The 21,674-nt window shown below is 35.1% G+C and overlaps 1 protein-coding gene across 1 annotated transcript; it reads left to right on the plus strand.

Moving 5' to 3' along the window:
- Window positions 1-404: 404 nt before the first annotated feature.
- On the plus strand, window positions 405-17,523 carry LOC129807956 (voltage-dependent anion-selective channel-like). The gene is made up of 4 exons (XM_055857576.1): window positions 405-498; window positions 6,180-6,499; window positions 6,578-6,805; window positions 16,439-17,523. The coding sequence occupies exons 2-4, from the start codon at window positions 6,180-6,182 to the stop codon at window positions 16,737-16,739; spliced, it is 849 nt and encodes a 282-aa protein (XP_055713551.1). The 5' UTR covers window positions 405-498; the 3' UTR covers window positions 16,740-17,523.
- The last annotated feature ends 4,151 nt before the right edge of the window (window positions 17,524-21,674 follow it).

Below are 21,674 nucleotides of genomic sequence, written 5' to 3' on the forward strand. Positions count from 1 at the left end.
CGTTTTTTATTCTATAAATGTGCGTAGAGGCACAATTATAAATAAACCTCTTGGAATATTGGGAAATATTTCTTGAATTTTCTCTTCACGCATTGCTTCCGGTTCTTCCTGAGGTTTTCCACAAGTTTTTGCGGGAAAAGCTCGAGAAATTCAAATTGGCGCTTTTGGATAAACTTGGATAAAAATTCTTGCGCCTTTTCTTACGGAAAATAATCATTTTTATGGTTTTGTTTGGTAAAAATGTGTGGTAGACATTACAAGTGCACTGAAGGATGATTTTAATGATAGATAGAGGATAATTTTACCTCAGAAAATGCAGAAAAAATACATTTTTTGTAGAAAATATTCAAACGGTTATCCGTCACACAATTGTTTCATCGGAAATCCGCCAGGTGTACTGCGATCGCGCAAACTTGGCACATTTTCTGGCAGGAGTCGAGTTGAGTGAGTTCGTGTTTCAGTGATAGCAGTGAAAAATCTCCTAAAAAAGCATTAAAGGTAAGTGGTTTTTCCTGGAAAAAATCTCCTTTCTGTGCTCAAAGTGTCCCCCCATGAATCCCCGGTGAGGTTTTCCTGAAAATTCCACTAAAAATGGGTAGAAATTGACGTGAAAATTGGGAGTTGATTGCTGGCGCCGGGTGCTAAGTAGGTACAATTGGTGCAGAGAAAAGGGGAGAAAAATCGGACCACAAACCATTTATTGTAATTGATTACGTAACAGAGATACTTGGGAAGCAATGCTCGGTCAGAAAAACACTCGATATGGCCAGGAAATTGAGGAGAAATGGGAGAAAATTGAGGGAGAAAGCATGTGCTCCAGATTTGATGATGTAACCAGGCCATTTTTATTTATCGATTTCCTCCGCCATCGTTCTCGTGGCCTCGAGACTCAACCCATCGTCCTGGTCACGAGACTCTTCTTCAATTGCCCCCACCCACTTGGGTGGTAGGCGCCAAAGAAAAGTGTCCTGGCATTTTGCAATTTGATGTGGGGGAAATGTCGCAAGGGATTTGGGAAGAAAAAGACAGTTTGAAAGGGGGCTCCTCTTTGGGAAAGATGACATTTTCTGGCTTTTATCCAGACAATTTTCCGTCCTTGTTGCTCACCCCAAAAATAGATCAAAAGCAGGAGAGAGATTGTTGTACCTCCCGGATTCTGGCATTCCGGGAGAGTGGAATTCCGGGGGCCATTGTCGAGAAGGGGGTCCACAAACTCATCGTCAATGTTATTGACCCCGATGGTGAAGATTCGCGGACCTTGAACTCGTGCGCGCCGCGATCGAAATGTGTGCAACGGACTGCGAAGAAATTCCCCACCGAAGAGATCTTGCGATCTTAGGGCCAGTCTCTGGGGTGAGGATAGGGGAGCCGGCGATTTTTTGGGTGACGCGCGCGCGACAAACAAACAATTGTGCAACGCGTGGGGAGTTTGCGTAATCGCCGGAGAAGAACACCTTCAGTCACTCTCACTCTCTTGACAATTTTTCATCAACAGCCGGAAAATGATGATCCCTGCTGGGAAGCTACTTAACCCTTCTTTGCACACTCATTCCTCAGTCTTCTCTATGTCAACATTTCAGTAAATTTGATAATCACAGAGCTGCCCATTTCTCACTTTCCCCAATTACTCAATTCTCTTGAAGGTCTCATCACAAATGCCCATTCACGTAAAAAATGGTAAGAGTGCCAAATTCCGGCCAGCTTATAATTTCGGCCACATTTTTTGTTCCTCGAATTTCCATGAATTTTTAGTTTTTGGATACACTCTTGAGATTGTACAATGCAAAAAAAAAATAACAAAAAATGTCGCTTCGACGAGCAAGATGATCTGAAAAAATTATTTAAAGAATTCTGGAAGGGCAAGGAACTATGAGAATGAAGGTGGCCGAAATAGGCCACCAATGCTATGTCTACATTTTTATTCATTTTAAAATGTATTAATAATAATTTTAGAGAAAGTAAAAATGATAAATTGTCTGCAAGATTCCAAGCAACATTCCTTATAAAAGAGTAACAAAAATATTCAATTTTTATTGAAAATATTACATTTCAAACTTGAAAGTTTGTCGCTTGCATACAACTATGCCGAAATTTGGCACACTTACCCTATAACGAGTTGGAAAAATGATTTGTGTTATAAAAGTCTTATCAAATTATGAAATGTCTTCTGACAACAACATGCTTGATCCACTTTAATCTGGGACCTTTCGTATATGGAATATTTTTTTTATTATATATGGGCTTATTCAATTTTATGAAATCTTGTTAGGTAATGGAACATACGAGATCAAAGTTCTTAAAGACTTTTAAAACGCAATCGTTGCAATAAAATTTTGAGTTGTTGTGAAAAAGAAATCAACCAATTATGAAATTTGAGTCTTCCCGAGGAATAGGTTCGAAGGAACACCTATTGGAACTTTAAGAACTTCTGTCAGATCAGGGCCTATTGGCATTGGCACCCTATTTGCACCAATTGGGATAAGAAATTTGGACGCATATCCTTAGAAAAATTTAGATAAATAACAAAAAACATTACATTACTTTGCATTTTAATTGCTAAAGTGTTCACTGCCCAACACATGTTCCTTCGACCCTAGTTTTCGTCCATTAAAATCAAAGGGGTACCCGCAACGAATTCCCAATTTTCCCTGTGAGTCCTCATTTGGAGTAGTGGATAGACAGTGTGGACGAAATTTCAAAGACAAATCACAGATTTGACCACTGAGGAAGACGCGTTGAAGCGTCGAAAACTTTGGCAAAAAGAATTGTGTGTTTTCCTGTTCTGAAAGGATTGCACCCCCTGACGAATCCGGAGGGAGTTCATCTCCTTGACCTTCTTATGCTAATTATCGTCAGTAATCTACCAGATTCTTAATACATTTAAAAATGAATTAAAATAAGACATATTGCTTTCTGTGCAATATCGGACACGAAGTTCTTTGAAACCCATTATATTTTCGGAATTCTGCCAAGGATATTTTTCACAGTATCTATATCGTATAAGCGATGCCCGTTGGTTTTTTTTTGCATTGTGTAACATCAAGAAATTGGCGAAAACAAACTAAAAATTTATGGAATTAAGAGAAACAAAAAAGTGTCCGATATTGCAAACTGTCCGAAATTTGGCAAATCTAAGTTAAAATTTACAATTTAGGTCAAGCCAATGTAGAAGATCGAAATTTGATAATTTAGTAATTACACAATAATTCCAGAGTATATTTCGAGTATTATTTAATTAATTCCTCTATCCCAAAAAAATCGTAAGAGGCTTTCAGGCTTCAGACACGCTTTGATTTCGAACACTTCATATTTTATCCATATTCTTTTATTGAATCTATAGTGAATAATGATTCTGATCTCTAGAAATTATTTCTGAATTCAAATTTCTTTTCAAAAAGTGAGACATGTATTTTTTATGAATTTTTAATAAAGTTGTCCGAATTCTAAATTGCTATTTTGAGAATTTTAAATTTTTGTCTAATGGTCTTTTACAATTTCCAATTTTTAATTGGTTTCTAATAAGAAATTTACGAGACTTTCAATATTTCTTATTCTATATTCTTATTTCTTATTTGATTCTGAGACCAATAGAAAGTGAAAAATTTCATTCTGTCAAGCTTTCCACAAATGCAAGACTTTTTATTGGCATAGCTGCATTAACCATTTTCACGAGAGAAACGAAACTTGGAGGACTCAAAGCATCCAAGCTATTTGGGCAGAAACTGGTCCTCCACGAGGAAGCTAAATATCTTGGTATTTTATTTGATTAAAAAGTGTCCTGGAGGGGAATTCTGTAATTTTCGTGGCATTGTCACGCGTGAGTTCGAAACCTGACGATGCCATTCGAGCTTTTTTGTCATACCATATGAGTTCGAAAATGCAATTCATTGATTTTGACAAAAATCGATAATTCACGATTTTAGCCAAAAAATATCTTAGCTCAGGAGTTAATTAGGATCCTGCAAAAAATATCCTAGATTTGGACATCCTTATAGTTTGTAATTATCTAGAAGAATCGGATTTTTATCGATTCCTAGATAGTCTAAAAAATTGTTGTTTCCATGGGTACCCAGAGTCCCAAAGAAGACGAAAGAGTTAATATGGGTCAATTTAATTGGGGATGCATAATGGGCCCAAATAGAGGGGCCTGGGTGTAGCGGTTCCGCAAGCAGGTGCCACTTCTGTAATCTAATCTAATTTTATTCCGGTACGCTGTTTCTTGATTATAAGACAAGTTCTATCAGTTACGACAAATTAAAAAGAGGAAACCTCTAGCTGTGTCGCGCTATTTATAGGAAAATCATCTTTTCCCTTGAAGTTAAGTTGGTTACAATTCATTTATAATTTTGAACTTAAGTAATCCATAACAGAAGGTAGATCGAATTTTTTTTACAATCAATCTCAATGTCTTCTATCTTTAAAAAAAACTATTATTTTGCTTCAATCAGATGCTAAAAATAAGCATCTGATTGCATTTCCCTTTTTTAACACTAGCTTTTACTAAGGTACTACGATAAGGACAGATTCCGCAAGTAATATTAGGGGAAGACTTTCAGGCTTTGCACACTCTGGCTTCGAATCCTTCGAACACTTCATATTTTGTTCCACATTCCTTTTAATGCAAAGGTGTGCAAGGACCGTTGAAACCAAATAAACGTCAAAATAAGTTTATTCTAGTAGCGTTTTGACCATTGACGTACACGTTTCATTTGACGTTTATTCGGTTTCAACGGTTCTTGCACGCCTCAGCTTTAATCAATCTGACCTAATGATAATATATGTTTTAAGAGCCAGTCTTGAGTCACACATTTCCTAAAAAAAATAGGTCAGATTCATTAAAAGATCATGGAAAAAATACGAAAAATACGAAATGTCAGAAAGCCTTCTCCCATTGTTTTTTTTTTAATTTCAGAATACCAACATTTTATTTTATTTTTGTTCTATCTTAAAATGAAACTTTGGTCTTAGATTAGGGCAGAGGTGTGGAAGAACCGTTTGAAACCGAATAAACGTCAAAATAAGTTTATTCAGGTAGCGTTTTGACCATCGACGTACATGTTTCATTTGACGTTTTTTCGGTTTCAAACGGTTCTTGCACGTCTCTGGATTAGGAGTTAAAATATATTTGCAACATTTTTATAATACAATTCGTCTCCTCAAAATGAAACACTGTTCTAACTGCATTTTCTTTCTATCTGCAATAGTAGCAAACGACGACGCTTTATGATGCGTCATTAGCAACAAATGCTGATACTAATTAAATGCACTTAGGACAGTTTCATTTTGAGGAGACGAATTATTGTATAAAAATCAATTATTGCTTTATAAATATTTCAATACCGATTTATACGTGCTTGGGATCAGCCCAAATTTGTCAGGAATTCTAAGACCTTTCCAACGAACCCAAATTTGACCAAATCGGTTCAAAAATGGGTTTTCTAGAGAATTTTTCTCATTTGACCGTAAAAAAATGGTTTTCAGGAACGGTTCACATTTCTACATTTGAATAAAATATTTCCTTATAGATAACATTTGAATTCAGAAACGGATGAAGCAAATATTAATACGAAGATCCCTTTATTGGGAAGTGGGTTCTTTGGAGATTCAAAGTCGCTATCTCTGACCGTTTGATCGGTTTGATCGGTGGTTTTAGTCTGCGGTCTGATACATAATCGAGGGATTCTAGGTGTTCCTGTGAATAGTTCAAGCAATAGAATTAAATGTACAATTATCGTGTAATAACCTTTCTATAAAGATCTTAGAAGTTTTTTCAAATTACAAAAATCTAAAAATAAAAGGTGTCACTTCAGTGAGTTTTGTTGTATTTTTATTCCCGCTAATTACCCTAATTTTTTTTTATTGTGCAATGTCTTGCTTGAGTAATTTTCTTGTCTCGTTAACTCACTGTTTATTATAAATATTAACCCAGTGATACTTCAAATGGACAGTCTTTTACACCTTGTTAGAAAATATTGGAAAATTTATGTGGAAAAAAATGCATTGAAGGGTTAATGAGAGTAATTTAAATATTTGATCTTGGTAGTCACGAGAGATTTCTTATCGAGATTATGAGAAATTGTGCGCAAGGTCTCTTCCATATGTTCCAATTTTGAGCATTTTTAACATCAAATGGGTAGGGGAGCGATTGAATGGCATGTGATGCAAATGTAACTTTGCAGATGGCACCACCAGCATATTCGGATTTGGGCAAACAGGCTCGCGATATATTCAACAAAGGCTACCACTTTGGTCTGTGGAAGCTCGATGTGAAGACCAAGACGAATTCTGGCGTTGAATTCAACACCAGTGGAAATTCCAATCAGGATTCTGGCAAGGTTTTTGCCTCGCTGGAAACCAAGTACAAGCTGAAGGAGTATGGTTTGACGTTCACGGAGAACTGGAACACGGACAATACGCTCCTCACTGAAGTTACGCTGCAGGATAAGTTGCTGGAGGGGCTGAAGCTCACTCTCGATTGCTCCTTTGCGCCTCAGTCTGGGTATAGATTCAAGAGGGCCTCAATTGGGGCCAGTTGGCGCTCAAGGGATCGTGCTAAAGTCACTTTTTTCTTTCGCAGTAACAAAACGGCACGTGTGAAGGCTGCCTATTGTCATGATTATGTTCACTTGAATTCGGATGTGAATGTTGACTTGGCCGGACCTTTGGTCAATGCAGCCGCTGTTTTCGGTTACCAAGGATGGCTGGCCGGCTATCAGACCAGCTTTGATACGCAGAAGAGCCGAGTAACTGCCAACAACTTTGCTCTGGCGTACTCCACTGGGGACTTTGTCATCCACACGAATGTGTAAGTAATACCTATTTCTTTTATTTTTTACAGGTTTCCCAATCGAATTTCTCAAAGTGAAAATTTTTCTCTATCAGATGTTCGCAATAATTTAGTATTGCGTCACAATTGGCATTTCTATTTTGAATTAGTAACCTTGAACTTTAATTAGAGATTCAGAAGCTTTATTTGAAATCTTCCAAATGAATAAATGATGAACATCGCAATAACTTTTAGAGATCATAAAAGCGATTTGTGTTAATATTCTCAAGATTTTTAAAAGTAAAAAGTGAATTGTAAAAACTTGTAAAGGAGTTAAAAAGTGATGAAAGGTCCAATTTCATCGTTATACTGCGTCTTTGGAAAGTTTGCAAATAGCATTGCTTTTCAATTTGAAAAAAAAAAAATGGTAAAGTCACGTGAGAGAACTTTAAAAACTTTTCTTGAACTTTTTTTTTTAAACCCATTTGCTGAATCTAGAAAGTGGTTCTATTGAAAAGTGTGTTTTCTTTCGTTCAGATTGTACAGAAAATTGGAGAGAAAAAAAGTAAATAATTAATCGATGATAAATAAGTTTTTAAGTAATTTTCAAATCAAACTATTATTTATAGTATTTTTGCATTCTGAATGACTAGAACGACTTATTTTCTTAAAATTGTGCGGAATTAACATTTATTTGTTGAAATTTTTATCTTAGTATTAGAAGAAGAATATTGATTTTTTAGTATGAAGACCTTCGAATTTTGTTTTGTAAAAATCTTGCTTTTGCAGTTTTATGATCTTTTCTAACCTTAGCTATTTTTTTTTCAAGGAGAATATACTAGTTAAAGTGGTAAATCCGATCACGTTATCCTTTTCGAGGCATTAATGATAAATCAAGGATTTTAGAGAAAAACTTGGAACATTACCGGGTAAATGAGATATTGATATTATTTTTTCTAAAAAATGGACCTTAAGTTTTCCTCTAAAAAATGTATTTTGGCATTAAAACCACACAAACACCGTTATTTGTGATAAATCAAGTTTTATATAACAGCTCCACACTTGTAATACAGAAGGAAAACACACCTTATAACAATTTTATTTTATTAAGATAATATTATTCAGTCTTATATATTACTTTTTTTTTAATTTCATAATAGCTATAGAATTGAATTCTTAAAATGTTACAAGCCACTTAAATTTAATTGCTTTTGTAAATTAATTGAAGAGTATATGGTTTAAAATATCTCTATAACCGAATCTGAAAAAGATTTTTTTGTTTATTATGTATTTTATTTATAAGAGGAAGCTGCAAATATTGTGATTTTCTATTATAGTTGTAATGCCCAACGCACAATAACTTTTGTTTAGTATACATGTTTTTGACATTTTAATGAGAGTGAGTGAGATCTAGATCTAGTCATCTCGCTCAGTCTCATAGACAGTTTCGAAAACATGTTTACAAAACAAAAGTTATTGTGCGTTGGGCATAAGTCTCCTAAGAATGAGACCTAAATGTATAAATGGATACTGAAGAAGTGTTTATATTATTATTATTATTATTAAACAAAGAAGTGTTTATAGAAGAACATAAATTTATTTATGTAAATTAAATTAAAAAAAGAACATTGAGCACTTTGGACTGTCTTGACGGTTTTGATACTTTGCCAAAAAACAAAATTTAAGCGAAACACATCAATTATTTCTACTTTATAAATTTATAATCGATTAGGACCTATGCATGTATACAGGTTAGAAATTTCAAGACCTTTCCAAAAAATCAAAATTTGACCATATCGGTTGAGAAATAGGCGCTCTATCTCATTTTTTCACACTGTTCTTCTTTTATGGCCTCTACACATTGGTAGCAATTTTTGTCAAAAAATGCTTTTTTTGAAGGAAATTCCCTGCAGCGTTGTAAGGAGAAACGTCAAATTTCTGTCAAAAACGCAATTTTTGACGAAAATTGCTCCCAATGTGTAGACGCCTTAACATCACAACAAATTCAGTTTAATTCAATCAAATTTGGAGTGCCAAAGAATGAGATAGACATATATAAAACGTTTGAGAAAGAAAGGGATGTGAATTTTGACTTCATGAAATTCTTCTGATCAAAAAGGTGTGCCAGAGCCATAAAGAATGTTTTCAAAATAGTTTAGATCTCTAGAATAATTTGAAGATCGATTTCGAGAGCCAAATAAGACATTTTTACTTCTCATTTCGTCCGCGTGGTGGCCAAAGTACTTTTTGGAATTTCAAAGTGTCTCGAATGTTAAAATGTATCTGTTTTTGCTTTATTGTAGAAAATATCAAACCAGAAAAGCTCATTTCATTGCAATTCTCCATAAGTTCACCGAATAAAACATTTAAACAATTTTAATGTGATATTTCAAAAAAATTCCCCATCTTGTTCGAAAGTTTTATTTGAAAATTCGAAATTGTATTTGAATTCTTCGAAAATCAACGACTTTTTGTGCAAATAGAGTTCCATTTACCTTTTATCCAAGGCAGTAATGGAGAACCAAAATCAGGCTGTGAATGGGATGATTATCCATTTTGAGTTTTTTTTTCTGTGTTTTTCATTCAGAAATTCTTCTGTAAAAAATGATCATTTGTGGTAAAAAGTAGCTTAAAGCACAGCGTAAAAATTTGCAAAAAGTAACATTTATACACGATTTATTTTGCCTTTCAATTAGCTTTTTCTGACTTCTAAACCATTGATGAGACGTTTTGTGCCAATAAAACAGCTTTTGTTCGTTTCTATTAAAAATTTTTGTAGTAACCTCTATCCATACGTTGAGTAGTATAACCTTCCCGAATTAAAAACTCTCTCCGGTTGAGGTTTTCTGTACTAATTGACTCCGTTCAGTAAGAAACTTTCGAAGAGACAATGCTATTCCAAGCCAAGCAAAACCTATTCGAAAATCTACCGGAAGACTAAAGTGCAACTTCTCGTACGCATCGCTTTAGCGCTGATTGTTTTGTCATCTCGAATGTCGATATTGGCTCCGTTCAGTAATAACCTTTCGAAGAGACAAAGCCAAGCCAAACCCATTCGAAAATCTACCGGAAGCCTAAAGTGCAAGTTCACATACTTGCCGCTTTAGCGCTGATTGTTCTGCCATTTCGAATTTCGATATTCTTGACACTTAAATCGTCAACATAATGTCAACAACAGTGTGCAAACATTCGCTGCAAAAAGTGAATTTTTGTGGAAATTCAGGATGGCTGAACGTCTTAATTGCACTTTCCCTCAAAGAGATGTCCTTATTAGGAACTTGCTCATTTTTGTGTAACTCGTCGGTTTAAACGTTCGAACTTCCAACGGGTTTTTAGGTAAGTTCTCTCTGATATACCTTCGAATTGGTAAAGGAAAAACTTCTACCGGAAAGAGCTCTCAAATCGGGAAGGTTATTACTGAACGAGTGAATTCTGATTGTCAAAATTATTTTTCAAAAAGCATATCTGTACTGCATTTACTGAAGATAAGGCTTATAGACTTTAAATGGGAAGAATCCTCTCGTTCAGTAATAACCTTCCCGATTTGAGAGCTCTCACCGGCTGAGGTTTTTCCTGTACCGATTCGAAGGTATATCAGAGAGAACTTACCTAAAACCCGTTGAAACTTCGAACGTTTGAACTAAAAGTTTCACAAAATTTTATAAATTCATGAAAAGGGGATTTCTTTGAATGAAATTGCTATTGAAACATTCTGTAATCTTGAAATTCCATAAAACTACACGAAAATTCACTTTTTGCAGCACACGTTTGCACACTGTTGTTAACATTGTTGACGATTGAAGTGTCAAGAATATCGAAATTCGAAATGGCACAACAATCAGCGCTAAAGCGGTGAGTACGTGAACTTGTACTTTAGGCTTCCGGTAGATTTTCGAATAGGTTTGGCTTGGTTTTGGGGTGGCTTTGTCTGTTCGAAAAGTTTTTATTGAACTGAACGGAGTCAATCTGAACAAGTGGGCGTGGCTTCCAAAAGGGAGTGACATGACTGAATTCCATCTTTCGTCCTCATTTTCCAAAAGCTTAATTTTTCTTTGTTGCGAGTAATTTTCCAATGATAGCCTACTTTAATTGGGGAGTCCTTACTATTATTTTTTTTATTTACAAATAGTAAGGGGCGTGGCTTAATGTTTCAACTAAATTTTAAGGCAAAAGGGGGTCTCTTATATATATATATATTTTTATCAGAAAAAGTTACAATAAACAGTTTTAAGTCCAGTAAGTTCTATTTATTTGCCAGAAAATTACTTCAGTTTTGGCTAATGTGACTACATGTGTCTGTTATCACTTGATTTTGTATAAACTATTTTTAAAATTATGCAAAGGGGAAAAAAACCCAACAATTTCATACACAATCAAATTATTTTCGTTGCTCTTCAATCACTTATTCGACTTGAGAAGACTGCTGCTGCTGATTGAAGAGCATGACGACCACATAACTTCTTCAATATATAGAAAGATCAAGAAGATATTTAAATAAGCACGTGGCTACAGCCTTAGAAACATCTCTCACGTCTGCAAAAGATAATCATCAAATCAGTAAAATGCATCAAATAATTCATATTTGCCTTTTCTTGCAAATGATTTATAACAGGAATAAATTGTTTTAACTACCATGAATTTTTCCCATTGTAAAAGTATACAGTTGTATAATGGGGTTTATTTTTAGTTTGGCGGGGGAAAGCTCATTGAAATGTTTCATTGATAATTTGCATAGAGAAAATACAAAATATTTTGGTGACTCGTGTAACTTTGTTACATAATTTTTCTGGCAGTGTTGGTAATTGCTATCACTTTCAATTTTATTCAATGTGATACACATACGACAAATTATTATTGTACAGCAGAACGGAAATTCTCAATTTAATGAGAATGTTGTTTGTTTAAAAAATAATATCTTGAGACATTTTTGGTTTAAAGTATTTGAGCAAATATGGAATATTCTAAGATGAATGGATAAATGAAAAATCACAAGACCGTGTTATTTCTTTCAATTAACACTTTTGTTAATGAGAAGTCTGCTTCCATTCGTTGCCAGTTATAGAAAGAGCTCGATTTTTTTTAAATTTATTACTTATATTTGCAGAATAATTGACTGCTAAATAAACACAATCTGCGAGAAAATGCTTTTTTTATTAATTAGAAATATAATATTAAAAGCTATTCGATAAAGTATTATAATTTAATGTCAAGAATTTGTTGAATGGGTTAGATGACTTCTTTATTCTCCTCTCTGTTTTGTAGAAGAAATGTAAGGGAAAAGGGACAGATAATCCTAACCGGCTTATGTAGGTGAGATTCTTAACGTGAGCTAACTCGGAGTGCATGCAAATTCGATTTAGAGCTGAAGTTGGGAGACGTCATTCAGTTATCTTGAATCAAATTCGTGAAATTATACAAATTTTGTATTTAAACCAAAATATCAAGGATTTGGATGAACTGACAGAAAAGTGATATATGGATGAAATGTAGACCAGAATGTTCTCTATAATTTTCCCATAGAACATGATCTCATCGATTACTCAGAAGCCAAGATAAGCGAGGTTTTTTGTTTCTTAACTTGCTTTTTCATCCAGAGTGCCCCAAGTGTTCATTTGTTGAACTTCAACTAAATCAAAGAATTGTTGTATTTTGCGGGACTTTCCATTTAAACCCCTATTTTAAGTGTCTTGGTGGAGTAGAGGCAGTCAAATTGGCATCTGAGTGATTTCAAAGCGTTATTATTGGAAAAATCAATTTTTTCACACTTAAACGGCAAAATCGGAGTGATAGCGTAGTCTGACCGGAAAATGATGTATGGACGAAATGTAGAGACAAATGTCCTCTACAATTATGTCGAAGCAATCATCAAAATCTGTTCAGCGACAGTCAAGATAATTGAGGTTATGTGATATTGAAATTCGTTTTTTGACTGTGGCGCCCCTGGTGTTGGTCCCACGAAGTTCAAATGTTCTAGAAAGTTGTAGTATTTGGTGAGATCTTTCGTTTAAGCCCTCATTCATCAAAATCGGTCACATAGAACCGGAGATATGATTTTTTGAATTTTGTGAACTTTGACCCCTCATATCTCCGGTTCTGTTTTAACCACAGCGCACTTACGCACCATTTTGGAAACGTCCTAGACTGGACTACAACATACTAAAATTTCATTAACTTGCACAATGCCGTTTTTGAGAAAAGTGACTTTGAATTTCGATGAATTTTGACGCTATCACAGCGCCACCTGTGGTGACTTTTTAAACTTCCATCTGAAAGTGCTCATCGAGACGAAATCAAAAAGGTAAAATTTAGGTCGCTATGTTAATTAGAACCGGAGATAGAGGCCGGTCAATGTTCGAACTTTGACCCCTTATAGCTCGAGTCAGGGGTTTTAGATCGACTTAAGGTTTTTTTTGTTTGATAGGTATAATCAACGGCTACAACATACTAAATTTTCAGCCCGATGCACAATGGAATTTTTGAGTTATTTAACTTTTAAGATTTAAAAATTTTCTTTTTAAAAAAAGCGCCCCTAGCGGTGGTTTTATGAACTTGCGATGTTAGAAGGAGAAGTGACATTTCACGAGAGCTTTCCAAAAAGCCCTCACTTTTTAAATTCTGACAATTAGAACCGGAGTTATGGCCATTTTAGGAAATTTTTTTTGGACCCTTATAGCTCGGGTCAGGGGGGTCGGGGGACCTTAAGTTTGGTATTGATGGAAAGCTCTAAGGCCCAGCTATAACATACTAAAATTTGAGTCCGCTGAATGCCATAGGGGCGGAGCTATTGAGAAAACAAAAAAAGGGGGGTCTTCAAAATGGCGGAAGGAGGGGTGGGGGGTGGGGGGTCTATGCACCAAGTTGCAATTTTCACCCGATATATAACCTTTGCCGAAAACCGCAAGTCGATATCTTTTTTAGTTTAGGAGCTATTAAGCTCCAAAGAGCGGCCGGCCGGCCGGCCGGCCGGGAACGTAACTCAGCCACATATATATTCGGAATCAGGAAGTGGCGAAACACATTTTGGCCAAATTTGAGGTCGATCGGACGACATGAAATTTTGTTAGGATTATAGTAGGTGAGATTGTTAAGAATCTCACCTAATGGGTAAATTACTTAATACACATTGTAAGGGCGTATTCTATCGGTGGTTTTTCAAAATAGCACCCAAAGTTATGTACTAACCGATGAGTCTTAGAAAACTTTCCCATATGTGTATCGGCTAAAATAGGTTGGCAGACTTTCTAGTTTTATTGCTGAAAAGCAAATAGCATAGCATGCTATTTACATAAAATCCTCTCAGGTTTTAAGGTTTTCTGTACCGATTCGAAGGTAAATCAGAGAGAACTTACCTAAAAACCCATTGGAAATTCGAACGTTTAAACTGACGAGTTACGTAAATAGATTTTCGAATTTTTCAAGACCTACTTGTGGATGGTAAGATTCCTTACCTTCAATAATAATAACTTTTCCGATTAGAGAGTTATCTCCAGTTGAGGTATATACTGTACCGATTTGAAGGCATATCAGAGAGAACTTACTTAAAAACCTGTTGGAATTTCGAAAATTTAAATTGACAAGGTGCACAATGATGTGAATAAGCTCATGAAAAGGACTTTTATCGTTGTTGACAATTAAAGTGTCAAGAGAATATTGAAAATTCGATAAGAAATAACAGCTAGCTCTAAAGTGCCGAATATGTGAACTTGAACTTTAAACTTACGGTAGATTTTAGAATAGGTTTGGCTTAGGTTTTGAGTGGCTTTGTCTATTCGAAAGGTTATTATTGAACAGTGCCATTTTTACCATTTACAAGTATAATTTGAAAAATTCGAAGTAACTTCTTGGTATTCTGCAAGGTAGCTGAAGTTGATCCTGTTCGAATTTAGATTCGAACGGCTCAAGTGTCAAAATGCGTAAATCTTCACTTTATTCTTATCATTCAGAAGTAGATCTTGGAAAATTCGAAGATCTATTTGAAAAGCCAAAATGAGCCCACCAAACAGAAGTAGATTGTGATTCTCCAATAGTGTCTTGGATAAAAGATAAATGGAACTCTATTTGCACAAAAAGTCGTTGAAGTTCGAAGAATTCAAATTCAATTTCGAATTTTCAAAATAAATTTTCGAACGTGGTGGGGAAAATTTATCAAATATCACACTAAAAGCTGACAAAAGAGTTACTCAGTGATTATGGAGTAATTAGATAATGGGACAAGAACGTAAGCGTCGTTGTTTCGTTTTTTTCCTCACAACAATGTGAAGACCGTCACCTTTTGACACTTGAGAACTTCGAAATTCGAGCAGAATGTAACTTCCGCCACCTTGCGAAAGTATTAAGTAAGAAAGTCTCTTTTTTGAACCTTCAAGTAGATTTTCGAATTTTTCAAGATCTAATTCTGAACGGAAAGATAGAGACATTCTTATTTCTTAATAATTTCGCAAGATGGCTAAAGTACATCCTGTTCGAATTTCAAAGTGCTCAAGTATCAAAATGTGTCGATCTTCACTATGTTATGCGGAAAAACACAAAGCAAAGATGTTTACTGCTTTTGTCTCATTATTTGATCACTCCGTAATCACTGAGTAACTTTTGCGAGCTTTTTAGTGCAATATTTTCATAAATTTTCTCCACCTTGTTCGAAAATATAGTATGAAAATTCGAAATTGAACTTGAATTTTTCGAACATCAACGACTTTTTGTGCAAATAGAGTTCTATTTACCTTTTATCCAAGACACTATTGGAGAATCAAACTCTACTTGTGTTTGCACCCATTGAGCCCAAATAGAAGTAGATTTTGATTCTCCAATAGTGTCTTGGATAAAAGGTAAATGGAACTCTATTTACACAAAAAGTCGTTGAAGTTTGAAGAATTCAAATTCAATTTCGAATTTTCATACTATATTTTCGAACAAGGTGGGTAAATTATCAAATATCACACTAAAAAGCTGGCAAAAGTGTTACTCAGTGATAATGGAGTGATTAAATAATGGAGCAAGAACAGTAAGCGTCGTTGTTCTGTTTTTTTCCTCACAACAATGTGAAGATCGACACATTTTGACACTTGAGCACTTCGAAATTCGAACAGGATGTAACTTCCGCCACCGTGCGAAAGTATTAAGAAGTAAGAAAGTCTCATTTGGATCTTCAATTAGATTTTCGAATTTTTCAAGATCTTCTGTACGGAAAGTTTTTGGATCTTCAAATAGATTTTCGATTTTTTCAAGATCTACTTCTGTACGGAAAGATTGTCAGGACAAATTTAAAGCAACGACGTTTATTGCTTCTGTCTGATTATTAAATCACTCCATAATTACTGAGTAATTCTTGCGAGCTTTTTAGTGAGTAATGCTTCTTCAATATTTCTCACCTTGTGCGAAAATTTATTTCAAAAATTCGAAAATGGCTGATTTTTTCGAACATCAACGGCTTTTAGTACCTTCGTACCTTTTAGCCAAGACACTATTAGAAAACCAAATCTCCACTTGTGTTTGCACCCGTGGATTTTTATTTCGAAAGGGAAATTTCGAATGAAAATAACCTAGTATAACTGGGCCTCTTAACTATTTTGTTTCATTTGATACTGAAACGGAGCTGTTAGTTCAATAATTTGTAAATTTGAATGATTTTTTTTTAAATGAAATATTATCCAACTTTGTCTTAATTGCATGCAGCAACGATGGTCAGGAGTTTGGCGGAACTGTTTACCAGAAGGTGAATGATCGTCTGGACGCTGCTGTCCAGTTGTCCTGGAGCTCTGGATCCAATGCCACGAAATTCGGCATTGGTGCCAAGTACAACTTGGACAATGATGCTGCCGTGAGGGCGAAGGTGAACAACTCCAGCCAGATTGGCTTGGGCTACCAACAGAAATTGCGCGATGGTATCACACTCACCCTTTCCACCCTGATCGATGGCAAGAATTTCAATGCTGGTGGCCACAAAGTTGGTGTTGCCCTCGAATTGGAGGCCTAAATTCTGCAAGCCTCCTGTGTATCAATCACAAGACAGAGAGAAAGATCATAAGTTAAACAACAACAACAAAAAAAATACACCTTCAGGAGATGGAACTAAAAGAGTGGGCAAAAAAAACAATGTTGTCTACAAGAAAAAATCAGAAAAATAAAAAAAATGGTAGAAAAGTAAATTAAAAGTTTCAGCTTAAAAAAAAAACAAGAATGAGCAAAAAAATCAGCAAATTGCAGAATTTTAGTTTAAAACTCAATTAAAAAAAAACAAAAACAATTGTAGTTTATGCATAAAGAATACAATTTGATTGAGAAAAAAAAAGAAACAATCCTAATTTTGCTGCCAAGAGCTTTTCACGGTGAAAAAGACAGAGACGAGAGATTTCAACACACAAAAAAACAGACACTGCAAAAGAAAAACAAATTATTTTTGAGAAGGGAAAAGATGCGTCAAATGGGCGTATTTTATTTTTAAAACACTTCCTCTCTGAATGTTCTTAAGATGCGCACGCGTGCGCCCAAGAATATCCAACATAAGTTGCTTTTTCCTTTTTATTCCTACAATTTACACACGCAAAAAAACAACTTTCTCTGTGGATTTGAAAGTGTTCAAGAAATTCATGCGGAAAATCTTTTAAAGTGTTTCCAGGTTATTCGTAAAACAAAAACAAAAAAAAGTATGGAAAGAATTATTAGACATGTTAAAAATATTTCAAGAATGATATAAAAAAAAAAAACAATTTGAAAATCCTGAAATTTAGATGGAAAGAGAAATAAAGATGATAAACATTTATGGCCTTTTGTCTCTTGAAAAGAATTTTCTGAGTTTTCATTTTTTTGGGATGATTTTTGTTGGATTTGAATTTGGTGAATTTTTTCTATGGAAGCTCGGTTTTTTGCTCAATTTCATCGGGAAATCACATTTTTAGTACACTGAATATTTGCGGAGTGTGTCTGTGCTAAAAGAGTAATCAACATTTGAGCAACATTGAGCAATCCAAAGCAAAAGGCGCCAATTCTAATTGAATTTGTTGATAAAGTTTGGAATGGTATATTTTAACTTTTGTTGAAGATAATCAGGGATGTAAGCTATCGTTGGAAAGCTTATCTCATTATCTTTTATAATATACCACGTTATATCACAATAGGCTTGAAACGTGGTCATCTGGAATCGTTTATCTCAAAAATGGCAAGTTTTGCAGTCCTATCTTTGAATATTTTAGAAGTCATCAATATGGATTTGGCACGTGGGTAATTTGTTAAGGGTTCCCCAGTAATGTAACTAGTGGCAGATACAGAGTGAAAGGTCCAGTCAGCAAATGGTCAAGGAGATCCCCGACAAAATTGTAAAAGGGGCGCGCTACATTTTGTCCAATGTTCAATATCACTGATGTACAACAAAATGAAATTTTTCTTTTTAATGGAAAATAATTAGTGTTTTTTTTATTCCTTCATCCTGAAAATTTCTAACAAAATGGTATGGTCCATCACGTCAAGTTTTTGAGATATCTTGAGATAAAGATTTTTAAGAAATTGGTAGAAATACAAAATCAGTGATAAGCCCAGATAAGCTTATGGTAAGCTAAGATTCTTTACAGGTGACCTCTAAATGCGTGCAACTCGGGGTGTTTGCAACTCGGAATGCGTGAAAATTCGAATGTGAGTTGAATTTTGGGGGAAAGAATCGCGTCAAGTAAACTGTTCTCGGCAGTCGAAATGGATGAAATTGGCTCGACACGATTCTTTACCCCCAAAATTCAACTCACAATCGAATTTTCACGCATTCCGAGTTGCAAGCACCCCGAGTTGCACGCATTTCGAGGTCACCTGTAAAGAATCTCAGCTACCATAAGCTTATCTGGTCTTATCACTGGTCATTTTCTATTTTAAATAGTCCGAGTGGGAAAGACCAACAAAAGAAAAAAAAGTTCATTGAAATCGGTTAATAAACATAAGTGATAGAGTCCGGTCCATAGGGGTATAGTAAGGGTCGGGGTATAGTGGGTTGGGGTAGAGACGGATGGGACCCATTAGAAAGATCGTGCTCTCAGATACAATATAGGCTAACATTTCATCGAAATCCCTTTATAAATATGGAAAATGCAGTCCGGTCAAGACATTTTTGATTATAGCTCAGGTCAGGGAACATCAAAGGAGGAGTGCGACCCACCGTTGGAAAGGCCTCGACCCCAGCTACAACATATTAAAATTTAAAGAAAAAGCATCGTCTAGTTTTCGAAATATTCGAAATCGATTAATCGAAAATCGATTTTTCGATTAATCTGACCTTCGATTAAATCGGACAAAATTGGGGTGTCACAAGGGTTATAGTGCTCCATGAGAGCTTTCCAAAACACCATTTTTTTTTTGCATTCCGATAATTAGAACCGGAGATATGACCATTAAAAAATTCAATTTTTGAACCCTTTAGCTCAGGTCAGGGGGTCGGATGGGGTGAAGTTTGGTATCGATCGAAAGCTCTTAGGTCCAGCTATAATATACTAAAATTTGAGATCGATCGATGGCATAGGGGCTGAGTTATCGAAAAAACAAAATTTGAGGGTGTTCAAAAATGGCGGAAGGGGGGGTGGGGGGTGGATTTGATATCATAAACTTCTAGCGGCCCAATGACTTTTAACCTTTGCCGAAAACCGCTTGTCGATATCTCTTTCCGTTCTCTCTCCAGAAGTCGAAATGTAACGGATGGGACGGGACGGGACGGGACGTCCACGAAAATCGATTTTTGGCGCACATGATTTTCGTGGTCTATGAGTGTCAAAACGTGTACATGTACATCCAAAATTTGGGCCCGATCTGACGAGGTCGGATTTCACCTGTGACCACAAAAGTTGAGATTGTAGAGAATCTCAGCTAAAAGGGGTGTCAAAGCGTCCCAGACTTTGCGAAATGCTCGAATTCGTGACTTAGATGCTATACCTCAAAAGTTCTTTCGCATTATTTACCGGTTCTCAACAGATTTGAACCGATTCATAAGTCATTCAAAAGATCCTACAAAATTGTTTTAAAAGTAATAGAATTGATTTTCGGATAAAAATTAGTTATCGACTATGAACCGGTTCAAAACCAATTGGAAACGGTTCAGTTTTATAAGAAATTCCAAAACCTTTCCAACGAGCCCAAATATGACCCCATTCGCTTGATAAATGCGCTCTCTAGTGTCTTTTTAACCTTTGACCTTGAAAAACCTTTATCAGGAATGATTCAACGGTATTTTCGTATAAGGGCGAAATGTCTGCCTGAGTAATCTTTAAAACATATCCAAAAATGAAAAAAATCGAACGACGCGTTTTCGAGCAATCCCAAAAAACATGGTTATGAAGGGGTTGGGGGGAAAATGAGGGGCATGTTAGCGATCCTTGGGTCGACTTATGGGGGGAGCCCGAAAGTCCTAAGTCGCTATCTCTTATAGAGATGGCAAATTTCAAGAAATTTCACATTTTTCCACCTATTGTAGATGGCGACTACCGTGAAATTTCTGAAATTTTACCATCTCTAATCTCTTACCGTTTGGCCTCTAGAGCTGCCAACAGCCGGACGGACATACGGATAGACGGACAAACAGCGTCACGACATTTCTCACTCAGAAAATGTTCTAAAAAATTATTTCTGAGTTATTTTTATAGAATTAATATTATGTTTGTTCCGACTTGTGCTAATGGATTTTAACTGCTCGAACTCCAAGAGAAGGCAGTTTTAACAATTGTGTTTTTTTTTTCAACTTCTTTTCATCCTGGCTGCCAAACGGTAAGAGATATATACTTCCGGTCTCACATCTTCGAGTGAATAAAGCTGATTACCTAGGCTGCGACTTTTTGGGCAATAAAAAATAAAATTTGGTCAGTAAAAAATCAAATTCGGTCGGAGTAAAGTGAAATTTGATCGGTAAGAAGTCAAATTTGGTCAGTAAAAAATCAAATTTGGTCAGTGAAAAATCAAAATTGATCAGTAAAAAATTAAATTTGATCTGTAAAATATAAAAAATGGTCAGTAAAAAATAAAGAACGTGGTCAATAAAAAATCAAATTTTCTGTGCTTCGGGAAGTTATCTGTATCGTCTGTTGAGTCAAAGGGGAATTGTCTGTGCTTTGGAAAGTTATCAGTAGCTAGCACCTGTATAATTTTTGTATAATTTCTGTATAAAGACGAAATATGAAATACGAAATGTTACTAAAATACGAAGTTTCCGCAATATGAAATGTGCAATACTTTTTATCCGGATCTGCAAAGTTTTAACTTTTATTGATTTCCCTTTAGTTTTTTTATTGATTAAATTATTATTCACTAATCATATTTAATTTTCCACTGATTAAATTTCACATTTTACTGATTTAAAAAAAATACTGACCAAATTTTATTTACTACTGACCAAATTTTATTTTTTACTGACCAAATTCAATTTTTTCCGATTTTTTTAAAAGTTTTTTACTGACCGTATTTAATTTTTTACTTACCATATTTTACTTTTTATTGACTGAATTTGATTTTTTATAGCTCCGGCACACCTTTTAGATCAGGAAAATTTCATAAAGTCGAAATTCGAAACCCTTTCTTTCTCACATGTTTTGCATATGATTATCTCATTCTTTCGCATACCAAATTCGACTGAACTAGATTGAATTTGGGGTGATGTTTAAGAGAAGAAGAAGAGTGCGAGAGAATGAGATAGACATTATGCAAAACATGTGAGAAAGAAAGGGATCCGAAATTCGACTTCATGAAATTTTCTTGATCTAAAAGGTGTGCCCGAGCCATTACTGACCAATATTTTATGTTTTACTGACCAATTTGAATTTTTTACTGACCAAAAAGATTTTGCCATTACCTACGAATTTGAACATTAATTCCGTTTCTCTTTACGAATTTGAAAGGAACGGTGCAAATCGTATTTTCGATAATTTTTTCCGATTTAACTAAGAAATAT

The sequence above is a fragment of the Phlebotomus papatasi genome, chromosome 3 (genome assembly GCF_024763615.1).
Source record: "Phlebotomus papatasi isolate M1 chromosome 3, Ppap_2.1, whole genome shotgun sequence".
NCBI classification, from domain to species: Eukaryota; Metazoa; Arthropoda; class Insecta; order Diptera; family Psychodidae; genus Phlebotomus; species Phlebotomus papatasi.